Below are 15,292 nucleotides of genomic sequence, written 5' to 3'. Positions count from 1 at the left end.
GAACCCGGGTCTCGGTGACCACTGTACAGCTAACCACTGTACCACCGTGCCACCCTGTGTTCAGCACAATGACCCGTTCCACAAACTGGATTACTGGGAACCTTATCTCCTGTTGACCCAGGGATCGGGGAAGAATCCTGAGCAACAGGAGACTCACCTGCTGCCAATTCTTTCTAGTTGGTGCAGTTGATTTAATGACATCTTGTATCTGAGCTTTCAGAGCAGAAATCTCGACTGTAGCCTGGTTCATCTGCTGTCCCATCTCCAGCAACATCTCTCGTGCATCCTGCTTCACTGTATCCAGATTCCTCTGGCACTGGTCACACTGAGACCTTTTTAAAAAAAGTAAAATTAAAGCAAAGTTTATTAAAAGAAAAAGATTCACTCAACATTTAGTTAGACATTGACTTTTTGGGGGCAGTTAGTGATGCCAATAAAATAATTAATTTAGAGTATCCAATTCATTTTTTCCAATTAAGGGGCAATTTAGCGTGGCCAATCCACCTACCCTGCACATCTTTTGGGTTGTGGAGGCGAGACCCCTGCAAACACGGGGAGAATGTGCAAACTCCACACGGGTGATGACAATAAATGCCACATCACGTGTATATTTTTAAAAAACTCCACATGGGTGATCACTCGATACGTAACCCTCGCTGGTTCCTTCTTTGACAGTCATTCTTGTGGAATTCAGCCTCGGGAGTCTGACTCCTTCTTTGACAGTAACCTCCTTGGGACTCGGTATCGGGAATCTTCAGTACTTGGCGAGGAGGGAAGACCTTCGGAACATCTATTTTTAATCCCCAAAGTGACCACTACCTCAGAGAGAGGGGCCTATTGTGATGGTACCAAACCCTAATGGAAGGCAACGATTGATTTTCCTATAGTCCACACACAATGCAGTAGCAAAGTCAGATTCACATCCTATTCCTCATTGGGAAAGCGGATTGCTCCACAGAGAGTTGACAGAGTTTCCGAGTGGACTTCTTCTGTGCTGCGATGTCTCTATCACTATGTTGGGCAGAAGAGGAAGCTTTAGTCTGTGCGTGAAGCAAAAAATAAATTCTGTGCTGTTTAAAACCAAACAGCAGATTTTGGAAGAAAATGATGGGAATACATTTTGCAAAGTCCCGATAGGAGCAGCAATGAGGATTTCACAAAGACTGGGGACAACAGGTCTTTCTGGTTCAGTCCATGGCAGAGGAGAAAGAGAGAATTTCACCACACTGAAGGCCACTTCCAAATTCCCATTCATTGTTTCACAGATTCCCCCATTCCTGCTTTACTGACCTACACCGCTCCCTTTGGCTTTGATCCATTTAACCTCTAATTTATTTCAGCTTAAAATCGCAGCCTATCATTGATCTGACTCACAGCAGCAATTCCCTTATTTAAATTGCCCATAACTGCGTCCTAACCCCATCTCGGAATCATCTTTTCCAGCTGTAGAACCCCTCTATCTGGCTCCAATAAATCTTCCCATTCCCCCCAACACCTCTGCCATGCAGACTGCATTTGTATCCCTCCTCACCTTACTCAAAACTCACACTCAGGAAGCCTCCACTCACTCAGTCAGTGTTCACCCTTTCTCAGAAAGTTTCTGCTCAGTAAGTTCCTGTACAACACAAGTAGCTGTTCAGTGTCGCCGTGGGAAGACATTGGAAGTAAACACTCTTCTACCTAATTGACTCTTTCTTAACCGGACTCTGGGCGAGGGTGGGGTCAGGGAGGGTGCCCGTCCTACTGGTCATTCACTCACCGCAGCTCCTCACACTCCAGGTTGCGGTCATGTAGGGTGCGGACCTGTTCACCAAGCTGCCCCTCCATCTCAATCAGGTGCTCACGGGTCACCTTCAGCTCCTGCTCCATAAACTGACAAGAGAACAGAACACATATACTTAACCTCAGTCCATGTGCACAAAGGCAGGCTCAGGAGAAACACCACAGCATTATCTACAGCACAGGAGGCCAATTGTGCCTCTGCTGCCATTTTAAAAGCACAACCGTGTTTATCCCTACAGCTCTCCTTTTTGTCTCTAACCCTGGGTTCATCAGATATCAGTCCAGTTCCCTTTTAAAATTGATGGAATCCACTCTCACCATCTCATCTCCCATAGACCATTTTGCCAGTTGAGAGGTGGGGTGGTAGAAGGTGGTACCACAGTTAGTGAAGTGGACAGTGGAAAGGATGCAGTAAATCAATTGAGAGATCAGAAAGTGCAGAGTGCAATGTGGGCTGGAGGAGGTTACAGAGGGAGGCTGAAACAGGGCAGCGGAGGTGCTGATAAAAAGGTGTGTGACTGGAGGGTAGCACAGTGGCGCAGTGGTTAGCACAGAGACTGCAGCGCTGAGGACCCGGGTTTGAATCCCACCGCTGGGTCACTGTCCGTGTGGAGTTTCCACATTCTCCCCGTGTTTGCGTGGGTTTCACCCCCACATCCCAAAAGATGTTCAGGGTAGGTGGATTGGCCACGCTAAATTGCCCCTCAATTTGGAAAAAAAAATAATTGGGTACTCTAAATTTTTTTTTTTTATTAAAGTGTGACTGGATAAATCAGTGCTCCGTCTGAGCCAGAACAACAAGGACAGCACCTAACCCGAGATAAAGAATGCACAGTGTCCTGTGACAAATCGACCTTGTGCGAGGTGGAGTTCGACGCAGAGCAAAATCTAGTGTCAGACACGCAGAAAAATATTTCAGCAACAATGGCTTTGAAACAACAAGCAGAAAGCAGAGCACAAGAGGGTGTTTATCAGCTGCCATCAACCAGTCCAGTCATTTGCACTTTGAGCGATGTTTGAAGGAGCTGCGAGTTTCTGAAAGCTCATCTGTGCCAATAATTGGAACATAACCTAGTTTCCCAGGAGAAGCTCCAGAGATTCAGGCTATCGCTCTGGAGTGCAATCCAGAAGTAGGTCGGTCTAAAAATGGCAGGAGCTCATCTCAAAGGACATGGGGGGTGGGGGGAGTGAAGAAGATCCAAATCCAGATACTTATTAGTCCCAATAGTCCCCTGTTGAGGGTTTGAAATCTTGTCATTTTAGTCAAATAAAAAATATATAAAATTTAGGGGGAGGGGAAGAACATGCCTCAAATACCTAAATGTGTTGCTCCCCTCCCTCCTTTAGGAAGGGTTTCACAGTCCAGTCCCCTCGAACTGGAAGTGGCTGCCATTTTCACAGCCACTCAGCAAGGGTTCAGGCATTAACAGGTCTCCTCACTGCCTGGCCCTGCCCAAGTATGAAGCTTCACACCACTACTGACATTCAATAAATTGTATATCTGCCTTCCCATGCAAGCCACAGCCATTCACCACACTTTGGCTGTTTCCCATTTACCTTGTTATAGTCTGAGATCAGTGCAGCCTCAGCCTGGGTATCGAAGAGTTCTTGTAGCTCTGCATCTTTAAGTGTCAGTGCCTTGGTTAGGTTGGCGACCTCAGCCTGAGACGACAACATAAATTCCTTCTCCTGCAGCAGTTTATCCACAGCGTCCTGCAGACTGAGGGAAGAACACAGCACACCAGTTAGAAGTCAATAAAAACAAAACACAGAAGAGATGACTGAAGTATAGAACCTGCCCCTTATTCCAAATGAAATTGGAACAATTCTCAGTTGTTTGGGGGAGTAGGTTCCACATTTCCACTGTGTGAAGTACTGCCCCCGGACATCACCCCTGAACAGCCTGCCTCTCATTTTAAGATTACCGACCCTTTTTCTAAACAAGAGGAAACTGCTCTCTCCACCCCCCCGCCCCCCCCAAACTACCCTACTGAATATTTTAATCATCACAAACGCCACTAATTAGATCCTTTAAGTCTAGTAACTGCCCTCATAATTTAACCCTCTTAGCTGCAGGTATCATTCTGGTGAATCTGTATTGCACCCCAACCTAGGCCAGTCTCAAACTGCTCACAAACATGTGAATCGTGGGCAGGGGGCCACGCAGCTCCGAGTGTCATTCAATAAGATCACAGCTGATCTGACTGTAACCTCAATCCCACATCCTCAGCTGCTTATCAAAAACCTGTCCAGCTCTGCCTTAAAATATTCAAAGACTTGGCGTCCAAGACCTTTGGCAGGAGGGAGTTCCAAAGACTCAGGACCCTCAGAGAAAGATTCTCATTTGCCTTAAACGGATGACGCCTGATTTTTAAACAGTGACCCCTAGTTTAGATTTTGAGCCAATGAAGCACAGTGGCTTACATAGACAATGGTGCCAACCACTCTGCACATTATTACCTTTTCACATTCTCCTTTAGAGTGTCTGCCAGCTTCTTATTGTGTGCTTCGCAGGTCTGCAACCTAGAGAAGGGCGAGGAAGATATTCACACAGTTACAGCCATGAATAGTTACTGTTGTATAACCAAATCATAGAAGCAAACAGGCAACTGCACCTCAGTGACAAAACTGACTCACTTCTCTGTCGTCTCAGCTAGTGCTGCCTCGGAGAGTTTCAGTGAGGCCTCTATTGTGGCCAGCTCCACAAAGTACCTGCCGTTCTCCTTCATCAGCTTGTCTCGTTCCTCCTGCACCTTGGCTAGCTGATCGGTCATGGTTTCCAACCCTGAAATGGGTATCAAAGTGTTAACTACTCAGTGGTTTGTGAGGGATTGTCTCTGCAGTGTCCAACAGAGAGAGAGAGAGAGAGAGAGATCCTGGGGCTGAGCTGACATCTATCACTCATCCATGTGCAGCCCAGTTTATTAACTGGGTAAAGTAGAGAGCTACATTTTGTTCAACACCTGTAGGGATGAGAGGGAGGGAGGCGGGAGGGGAAATTGATCTTTGGAAGTAGGTGGATCGTGAGGCAGTGAATCGACTCAGTTTCACACTGTGCACAGTTCCACTGAAGACATGGAAATTAACAGTCAACTTCCGATTCCATTTCAGTCACCAATCCTCACTACTGCCAAATAGCGATTCTACCACATTGTGCCCATCCCACCATTGGCATATATTTCACCAGTAGCATCCAGAAATAAATTTGAAAGACAAGGAACTTGCAGTCCAGGGCATCCCGAAGCCCCTGAACAGCTTAGAAAACGTTATTTGTGAAGTTAGCCACTGTTAGAGTGCAGGAAACATGACAGTCAATTTACACACACAGGCCCCAGACAGAAAAGTGGGAATGACCAAATAGATCGTCTGTTTTTTAGCCAAGTAGGCTGGGAGATAAACATCGGTCAGAACACTGGAAAAGACGGGCTTCACGCAATTATTACAACACGGGAGGAGCCTATTCAGCCCATCGTATCTGTACCAACTCCCAAAACAAGCTTAATGACTTGGATGTCCCATTCACGTGCCTTTTCCCTATACCCCTGAACATCCTCTGGAATGCCTCTATTCAACCTGCTTCCCCATATGTCTAGGCTGTATATTCCAGACTTCCAGTTTTACAAGTTAACAAACAACACTACCAGGGGCTGGTTTAGCACAGTGGGCTAAAGCAGCTGGCTTGTAATGCAGAACAAGACTAGCAGCACGTTTCAATTCTCGTTCCGGCCTCCCCGAACAGGCGCCGCAATGTGGCGTCTAGGGGCTTTTCACAGTAACTTCCTTTTCGGCGGGAATTCAGCTGTTGGAGTGGGCGGAGCTACAGAGTCGAGCGGTGAGTATTGAAACTAGCTGCTTCGCGGATTCGAGTCTGTTCGTCGGGAATGCAGCTGTTGCAGTGGGCGGAGCTGCTTCGCGGATTCGAGTCTGTCCGGCGGGAATGCAGCTGTTGCTGTGGGCGGAGCTGCTGCGCGGAATCGAGTCTGTCCGGCGGGAATGCAGCTGTTGCAGTGGGCGGAGCTGCTGCGCGGATTCGAGTCTGTCCGGCGGGAATGCAGCTGTTGCTGTGGGCGGAGCTGCTGCGCGGAATCGAGTCTGTCCGGCGGGAATGCAGCTGTTGCAGTGGGCGGAGCTGCTGCGCGGAATCGAGTCTGCGTCGGGAATGCAGCTGTTGCAGTGGGCGGAGCTGCTGCGCGGATTCGAGTCTGTTCGGCGGGAATGCAGCTGGAGTGGGTGGAGCTGCTTCGCGGATTCGAGTCTGTTCGTCGGGAATGCAGCTGTTGCAGTGGGCGGAGCTGCTGCGCGGATTCGAGTCTGTTCGTCGGGAATGCAGCTGTTGCAGTGGGCGGAGCTGCTTCGCGGATTCGAGTCTGTTCGTCGGGAATGCAGCTGTTGCAGTGGGCGGAGCTGCTTCGCGGATTCGAGTCTGTCCGGCGGGAATGCAGCTGTTGCTGTGGGCGGAGCTGCTGCGCGGATTCGAGTCTGTTCGGTGGGAATGCAGCTGGAGGGGGCGGAGCTGCTGCGCGGATTCGAGTCTGTTCGGCGGGAATGCAGCTGTTGCAGTGGGCGGAGCTGCTGCGCGGATTCGAGTCTGCGTCGGGAATGCAGCTGTTGCAGTGGGCGGAGCTGCTGCGCGGATTCGAGTCTGTTCGGCGGGAATGCAGCTGTTGCAGTGGGCGGGGCTGCTGCGTGGATTCGAGTCTGTCCGTCGGGAATGCAGCTGTTGCAGTGGGCGGAGCTGCTGCGCGGATTCGAGTCTGCGTCGGGAATGCAGCTGTTGCAGTGGGCGGAGCTGCTGCGCGGATTCGAGTCTGTTCGGCGGGAATGCAGCTGTTGCAGTGGGCGGAGCTGCTGCGCGGATTCGAGTCTGTTCGTCGGGAATGCAGCTGTTGCTGTGGGCGGGGCTGCTGCGTGGATTCGAGTCTGTCCGTCGGGAATGCAGCTGTTGCAGTGGGCGGAGCTGCTGCGCGGATTCGAGTCTGCGTCGGGAATGCAGCTGTTGCAGTGGGCGGGGCTGCTGCGTGGATTCGAGTCTGCGTCGGGAATGCAGCTGTTGCAGTGGGCGGAGCTGCTGCGCGGATTCGAGTCTGTCCGTCGGGAATGCAGCTGTTGCAGTGGGCGGAGCTGCTGCGTGGATTCGAGTCTGTCCGTCGGGAATGCAGCTGTTGCAGTGGGCGGAGCTGCTGCGCGGATTCGAGTCTGCGTCGGGAATGCAGCTGTTGCAGTGGGCGGAGCTGCTGCGCGGATTCGAGTCTGTCCGTCGGGAATGCAGCTGTTGCAGTGGGCGGAGCTGCTGCGTGGATTCGAGTCTGTCCGTCGGGAATGCAGCTGTTGCAGTGGGCGGAGCTGCTGCGCGGATTCGAGTCTGTTCGGCGGGAATGCAGCTGTTGCAGTGGGTGGAGCTGCTGCGCGGATTCGAGTCTGTCCGTCGGGAATGCAGCTGGAGTGGGCGGAGCTGCTGCGCGGATTCGAGTCTGTCCGTCGGGAATGCAGCTGTTGCAGTGGGCGGAGCTGCTGCGCGGATTCGAGTCTGTTCGGCGGGAATGCAGCTGTTGCAGTGGGCGGAGCTGCTGCGCGGATTCGAGTCTGCGTCGGGAATGCAGCTGTTGCAGTGGGCGGAGCTGCTGCGCGGATTCGAGTCTGTTCGGCGGGAATGCAGCTGTTGCAGTGGGCGGAGCTGCTGCACGGATTCGAGTCTGCGTCGGGAATGCAGCTGTTGCAGTGGGCGGAGCTGCTGTGCGGATTCGAGTCTGCGTCGGGAATGCAGCTGTTGCAGTGGGCGGAGCTGCTGCGCGGATTCGAGTTTGTCCGGCGGGAATGCAGCTGTTGCAGTGGGCGGAGCTGCTGTGCGGATTCGAGTCTGTCCGGCGGGAATGCAGCTGTTGCAGTGGGCGGAGCTGCTGCGCGGAATCGAGTCTGCGTCGGGAATGCAGCTGTTGCTGTGGGCGGGGCTGCTGCGTGGATTCGAGTCTGTTCGGCGGGAATGCAGCTGTTGCTGTGGGCGGAGCTGCTGCGTGGATTCGAGTCTGTTCGTCGGGAATGCAGCTGTTGCAGTGGGCGGGGCTGCTGCGTGGATTCGAGTCTGTACGGCGGGAATACAGCTGTTGCAGTGGGCGGAGCTGCTGCGTGGATTCGAGTCTGTACGGCGGGAATGCAGCTGTTGCAGTGGGCGGAGCTGCTGCGCGGATTCGAGTCTGTTCGGCGGGAATGCAGCTGTTGCAGTGGGCGGAGCTGCTGCGCGGAATCGAGTCTGTCCGTCGGGAATGCAGCTGGAGTGGGTGGAGCTGCTGCGTGGATTCGAGTCTGTACGGCGGGAATACAGCTGTTGCAGTGGGCGGAGCTGCTGCGCGGATTCGAGTCTGCGTCGGGAATGCAGCTGGAGTGGGCGGAGCTGCTGCGCGGATTCGAGTCTGCGTCGGGAATGCAGCTGTTGCAGTGGGCGGAGCTGCTGCGCGGATTCGAGTCTGTGTCGGGAATGCAGCTGTTGCAGTGGGCGGGGCTGCTGCGCGGATTCGAGTCTGCGTCGGGAATGCAGCTGTTGTTGTGGGCGGGGCTGCTGCGCGGATTCGAGTCTGTCCGGCGGGAATGCAGCTGTTGCAGTGGGCGGAGCTGCTGCGCGGATTCGAGTCTGCGTCGGGAATGCAGCTGTTGTTGTGGGCGGGGCTGCTGCGCGGATTCGAGTCTGTCCGGCGGGAATGCAGCTGTTGCAGTGGGCGGAGCTGCTGCGCGGATTCGAGTCTGCGTCGGGAATGCAGCTGTTGCAGTGGGCGGAGCTGCTGCGCGGATTCGAGTCTGTCCGTCGGGAATGCAGCTGTTGCAGTGGGCGGGGTTGCTGCGCGGATTCGAGTCTGTTCGGCGGGAATGCAGCTGTTGCAGTGGGCGGAGCTGCTGCGCGGATTCGAGTCTGCGTCGGGAATGCAGCTGGAGTGGGCGGAGCTGCTGCGCGGATTCGAGTCTGTCCGTCGGGAATGCAGCTGTTGCAGTGGGCGGAGCTGCTGCGCGGATTCGAGTCTGTCCGTCGGGAATGCAGCTGTTGCAGTGGGCGGAGCTGCTGCGCGGATTCGAGTCTGTTTGGCGGGAATGCAGCTGTTGCTGTGGGCGGAGCTGCTGCGCGGATTCGAGTCTGTCCGTCGGGAATGCAGCTGGAGTGGGCGGAGCTGCTGCGCGGATTCGAGTCTGTCCGGCGGGAATGCAGCTGGAGTGGTCGGAGCTGCTGCGCGGATTCGAGTCTGTTCGTCGGGAATGCAGCTGTTGCAGTGGGCGGAGCTGCTGCGTGGATTCGAGTCTGTTCGGCGGGAATGCAGCTGTTGCAGTGGGCGGAGCTGCTGCGCGGATTCGAGTCTGCGTCGTGAATGCAGCTGTTGCAGTGGGCGGAGCTGCTGCGCGGATTCGAGTCTGCGTCGGGAATGCAGCTGTTGCAGTGGGCGGAGCTGCTGCGCGGATTCGAGTCTGTCCGTCGGGAATGCAGCTGTTGCAGTGGGCGGAGCTGCTGCGCGGATTCGAGTCTGTCCGTCGGGAATGCAGCTGTTGCAGTGGGCGGGGCTGCTGCGCGGATTCGAGTCTGTCCGGCGGGAATGCAGCTGTTGCAGTGGGCGGAGCTGCTGCGCGGATTCGAGTCTGTCCGGCGGGAATGCAGCTGTTGCAGTGGGCGGAGCTGCTGCGCGGATTCGAGTCTGTCCGGCGGGAATGCAGCTGGAGTGGGCGGGGCTGTGCGCGGATTCGAGTCTGCGTCGGGAATGCAGCTGTTGCAGTGGGCGGAGCTGCTGCGCGGATTCGAGTCTGTCCGGCGGGAATGCAGCTGTTGCAGTGGGCGGAGCTGCTGCGCGGATTCGAGTCTGTCCGGCGGGAATGCAGCTGTTGCAGTGGGCGGAGCTGCTGCGCGGATTCGAGTCTGTCCGGCGGGAATGCAGCTGGAGTGGGCGGAGCTGCTGCGCGGATTCGAGTCTGTCCGGCGGGAATGCAGCTGTTGCAGTGGGCGGAGCTGCTGCGCGGATTCGAGTCTGCGTCGGGAATGCAGCTGTTGCAGTGGGCGGAGCTGCTGTGCGGATTCGAGTCTGCGCGGGAATGCAGCTGGAGTGGGCGGGGCTGTGCGCGGATTCGAGTCTGCGTCGGGAATGCAGCTGTTGCAGTGGGCGGAGCTGCTGCGCGGATTCGAGTCTGCGTCGTGAATGCAGCTGTTGCAGTGGGCGGAGCTGCTGCGCGGATTCGAGTCTGTCCGGCGGGAATGCAGCTGTTGCAGTGGGCGGAGCTGCTGCGCGGATTCGAGTCTGTCCGGCGGGAATGCAGCTGTTGCAGTGGGCGGAGCTGCTGCGCGGATTCGAGTCTGTCCGGCGGGAATGCAGCTGTTGCAGTGGGCGGAGCTGCTGCGCGGATTCGAGTGCGTCGGGAATGCAGCTGGAGTGGGCGGAGCTGCTGCGCGGATTCGAGTCTGTTCGTCGGGAATGCAGCTGTTGCAGTGGGCGGGGCTGCTGCGCGGATTCGAGTCTGCGCGGGAATGCAGCTGTTGCAGTGGGCGGGGCTGCTGCGCGGATTCGAGTCTGCGCGGGAATGCAGCTGTTGCAGTGGGCGGAGCTGCTGTGCGGATTCGAGTCTGCGCGGGAATGCAGCTGTTGCAGTGGGCGGAGCTGCTGTGCGGATTCGAGTCTGCGCGGGAATGCAGCTGTTGCAGTGGGCGGAGCTGCTGCGCGGATTCGATGTTTCCGGCGGGAATGCAGCTGGAGTGGGCGGAGCTGCTGCGCGGATTCGAGTCTGTTCGTCGGGAATGCAGCTGTTGCAGTGGGCGGGGCTGCTGCGCGGATTCGAGTCTGTCCGTCGGGAATGCAGCTGTTGCAGTGGGCGGAGCTGCTGCGCGGATTCGAGTCTGTTCGGCGGGAATGCAGCTGTTGCAGTGGGCGGGGCTGCTGCGTGGATTCGAGTCTGTCCGTCGGGAATGCAGCTGTTGCAGTGGGCGGGGCTGCTGCGCGGATTCGAGTCTGCGCGGGAATGCAGCTGTTGCAGTGGGCGGAGCTGCTGTGCGGATTCGAGTCTGCGCGGGAATGCAGCTGTTGCAGTGGGCGGAGCTGCTGTGCGGATTCGAGTCTGCGCGGGAATGCAGCTGGAGTGGGCGGAGCTGCTGCGCGGATTCGAGTCTGCGCGGGAATGCAGCTGGAGTGGGCGGAGCTGCTGTGCGGATTCGAGTCTGCGCGGGAATGCAGCTGTTGCAGTGGGCGGAGCTGCTGCGCGGATTCGAGTCTGTTCGGCGGGAATGCAGCTGTTGCAGTGGGCGGAGCTGCTGCGCGGATTCGAGTCTGCGCGGGAATGCAGCTGTTGCAGTGGGCGGAGCTGCTGCGCGGATTCGAGTCTGCGTCGGGAATGCAGCTGTTGCAGTGGGCGGAGCTGCTGCGCGGATTCGAGTCTGCGTCGGGAATGCAGCTGGAGTGGGCGGAGCTGCTGCGCGGATTCGAGTCTGCGCGGGAATGCAGCTGTTGCAGTGGGCGGAGCTGCTGCGCGGATTCGAGTCTGTCCGGCGGGAATGCAGCTGTTGCAGTGGGCGGAGCTGCTGCGCGGATTCGAGTCTGTCCGGCGGGAATGCAGCTGTTGCAGTGGGCGGAGCTGCTGCGCAGATTCGAGTCTGTTCGGCGGGAATGCAGCTGTTGCAGTGGGCGGGGTTGCTGCGCGGATTCGAGTCTGTACGGCGGGAATGCAGCTGTTGCAGTGGGCGGAGCTGCTGCGCAGATTCGAGTCTGCGTCGGGAATGCAGCTGTTGCAGTGGGCGGAGCTGCTGCACGGATTCGAGTCTGCGTCGGGAATGCAGCTGTTGCAGTGGGCGGGGTTGCTGCGCGGATTCGAGTCTGTTCGGCGGGAATGCAGCTGTTGCAGTGGGCGGGGTTGCTGCGCGGATTCGAGTCTGCGCGGGAATGCAGCTGTTGCAGTGGGCGGAGCTGCTGCGCAGATTCGAGTCTGCGCGGGAATGCAGCTGTTGCAGTGGGCGGGGTTGCTGCGCGGATTCGAGTCTGTCCGGCGGGAATGCAGCTGGAGTGGGCGGAGCTGCGGCCACAGGGTCTTTGGGGATAAATTTGAAGAGTGACATCACAGCAAAGCAGTGACCTGATTGGTTGGTAAGGAAAGTGCTTCAATTAGTAGCTGGGAGAAATTTAACTCTTCCTGGGTTGGTAAGTATTGTGATTGGTAAGTAAAATCTTTATTCCTTTCACTTATTCATTATTTGATATTTTATTTGTAATCAGTTAAGGTAAAAGTTACAGGAGATCCCAGACCCTTGTTATGCTCCTCGTGCTCAATGTGGGAGTTCAGGGACGCGGCCGATTCCCCTGACTCCTTCATGTGCGGGAAGTGTGTCCAGCTGCAGCTCCTGTTAGACCGCATGACGGCTCTGGAGCTGCGGATGGACTCACTTTCGAGCATCCGCGATGCTGAGGAGGTCGTGGATAGCACGTTCAGTGAGTTGGTCACACCCCAGATTAGGATTGGTGAGGGAGACAGGGAATGGGTGACCAAAAGTCAGAGAAAGAGCAGGAAGGCAGTGCAGGTGTCCATTGCGATCATCTCCCTCCAAAACAGGTATGCCGTTTTGGATACTGTTAGGGGAGATGACTCACCAGGGGAAGGCAGTAGTAGCCAGGCTCATGGCAGTGGCTGGCTCTGCTGCACAGAAGGATGGTAAAAAGACTGGCAGGGCTATAGTCACAGGGGATTCAATCATAAGGGGAGTAGACAGGCGTTTCTGTGGTCGAAAACGAGACTCCCGAATGGTATGTTGCCTCCCGGGTGCACGGGTCAGGCGTGTCTCAGATTGGCTGCAGGACATACTGAAGGGGGAGGGTGAACAGCCAGTTATCGTGGTGCATATAGGCACCAAAGATATAGGTAAAAAACGGGATGAGGTCCTACAATCAGAATTTAGGGAGTCAGGAGATAAGCTAAAAAGTAGGACCTCAAAGGTAGTAATCTCAGGATTGCTACCAGTGCCACGAGACAGTCAGAGTAGAAATTTAAGGATAGTCAGAATGAATGCGTGGCTTGAGAGATGGTGCAGGAGGGAGGGGTTCAGATTTTTGGGACATTGGAACCGGTTCTGGGGGCGGTGGGACCATTACAAATCGGATGGTCTACACACTGTTGGGGAGGTTTTAAACTAATATGGCAGGGGGATGGGAACTAGATTAGGAAGTTAGAGGTCAGTAAAGAGGCAGCAACTAAAGCCAGTAAGGTACTAGATAATAAACTCAATGTGACTAAGGGGAAGAGTAGACGGGGAAGAGATGATAAACGAAAAGGGACAGGTGGTCTGAGGTGCATTTGTTTCAATGCAAGAAGTGTAGCAGGTAAGGCAGATGAACTTAGGGCTTGGATTAGTACCCGGGAATATGATGTTATTGGTATTACTGAGACTTGGTTGAGGGAAGGGCAAGATTGGCAACTAAATACCCCAGGGTATAGATGCTTCAGGAGGGATAGAGAGGGAGGTAAAAGGGGTGGAGGAGTTGCATTACTGGTCAGAGATGATGTCACAGCTGTGGTTAAGGAGGGCACGATGGAGGATTCGAGCACTGAGGCAATATGGGTAGAGCTAAGAAATAGGAAGGGTGCAGTAACATTGTTGGGTCTTTACTACAGGCCTCCCAAAAGCGAGCGTGAAGTAGAGGTACAAATATGTAGACAGATTATAGAAAAATGTAGGAGCAATAGGGTGGTCGTGATGGGAGATTTTAACTTCCCCAACATTGACTGGGACTCACGTAGTGTTGAAGGTGTAGATGGAGCAGAATTTGTAAAGAGCATCCAGGAGAGTTTTTTTAGAGCAGTATGTAAATAGTCCAACTCGGGAAGGGGCCATACTGGACCTGGTATTGGGAATGATCCCGGCCAGGTGGTTGAAGTTTCAGTCGGTGATTACTTTGGGAATAGCGATCACAATTCCGTAAGTTTTAGAATACTCATGGACAAAGACGAGAGTGGTCCTAAAGGAAGAGTGCTAAATTGGGGAAAGGCCAAGTATAACAAAATTCGGCAGGAGCTAGGGAATGTGGACTGGGAGCAGCTGTTTATGGGTAAATCCACATTTGAAATGTGGGAGTCTTTTAAGGAAAGGTTGATTAGAGTGCAGGGCAGACATGTCCCTGTGAAAATGAGGGATAGAAATGGCAAGATTAGGGAACCATGGATGATGGGTGGAATTGTGAGACTAGCTAAAATGAAAAAGGAAGCATACACAAGATCTAGGCGACTTAAAACTGATGAAGCTTTGGAGGAATATCGGGAAAGTAGGACAAATCTCAAACGCGCAATAAAGAGGGCTAAAAGGGGTCATGAAATATCTTTGACAACAGGGTTAAGGAAAATCCCAAAGCCTTTTATTCGTATACAAGGAGCAAGAGGGTAACTAGAGAAAGGATTGGCCCACTCAAAGACAAAAGAGGGAATTTATGCGTGGAGTCAGAGGAAATGGGTGAGATTCTTAATGAGTACTTTGCATCGGTATTCACCAAGGAAAGGGACATGACAGATGTTGAGGCTAAGGATGGATGTTTAAATATTCTAGGTTAAGTCGGCATAAGGAAGGGGGAAGTTTTGGGTATTCTAAAAGGCATTAAGATGGACAAGTCCCCAGGTACGGATGGGATCTATCCCAAGTTACTGAGGGAAGCGAGGGAAGAAATAGCTGGGGCCTTAACAGATATCTTTGCAGCATCCTTGAGCACGGGTGAGGTCCCGGAGGACTGGAGAATTGCTAATGTTGTCCCTTTGTTTAATAAGGGTAGCAGGGATAATCCAGGGAATTATAGACCTGTGAGCTTGACGTCAGTGGTAGGCAAACTGTTGGAGAAGATACTGAGGGATAGGATCTATTCACATTTGGAAGAAAATAGACTTCAGTGATAGGCAGCATGGTTTTGTGCAGGGAAGGTCATGTCTTACAAACCTAATAGAATTCTTTGAGGAAGTGACAAAGTTAATTGATGAGGGAAGGGCTGTAGATGTCATATACATGGACTTCAGTAAGGCGTTTAATAAAGTTTCCCATGGCAGGTTGATGGAAAAAGTGAAGTCGTATGGGGTTCAGGGTGTACTAGCTAGATGGATAAAGAACTGGCTGGGCAACAGGAGACAGAGAGTAGTGGTGGAAGGGAGTGTCTCAAAATGGAGAAAGGTGACTAGTGGTGTTCCACAGGGATCCGTGCTTGTCCACTGTTGTTTGTGATATACATAAATGATCTGGACGAAGGTATAGGTGGTCTGATTAGCAAGTTTGCAGATGATACTAAGATTGGTGGAGTTGCAGATAGCGAGGAGGACTGTCAGAGAATACAGCAAAATATAAATAGATTGGAGAGTTGGGCAGAGAAATGGCAGATGGAGTTCAATCCAGGCAAATGCGAGGTGATGCATTTTGGAAGATCTAATTCAAGAGCGGACTATACGGTCAATGGAAGAGTCCTGGGGAAAATTGATGTACAGAGAGATCTGGGAGTTCAGGTCCATTGTACCCTGAAGATGGCAACGCAGGTCGATA

At 53.7% G+C, this 15,292-nt stretch overlaps 1 protein-coding gene across 1 annotated transcript in view; it reads right to left on the bottom strand.

Annotated features, from left to right (window-relative positions):
- Positions 1 to 15,292, bottom strand: part of spag5 (sperm associated antigen 5) — a 73,014-nt gene that overhangs the window by 25,383 nt on the left and 32,339 nt on the right. Inside the window, exons 7-11 of the mRNA XM_072470003.1 lie at positions 4,420 to 4,567; positions 4,243 to 4,305; positions 3,340 to 3,502; positions 1,760 to 1,872; positions 158 to 332 (exon numbers count right to left, since the gene is read on the bottom strand). Of these exons, the coding sequence (XP_072326104.1) occupies positions 158 to 332; positions 1,760 to 1,872; positions 3,340 to 3,502; positions 4,243 to 4,305; positions 4,420 to 4,567 (662 nt within the window). The remainder of the gene's footprint in view (positions 1 to 157; positions 333 to 1,759; positions 1,873 to 3,339; positions 3,503 to 4,242; positions 4,306 to 4,419; positions 4,568 to 15,292) is intronic.

Source organism: Scyliorhinus torazame, chromosome 12 (assembly GCF_047496885.1).
Source record: "Scyliorhinus torazame isolate Kashiwa2021f chromosome 12, sScyTor2.1, whole genome shotgun sequence".
NCBI classification, from domain to species: Eukaryota; Metazoa; Chordata; class Chondrichthyes; order Carcharhiniformes; family Scyliorhinidae; genus Scyliorhinus; species Scyliorhinus torazame.
This window is presented reverse-complemented; position numbering and strand designations above follow the sequence as displayed.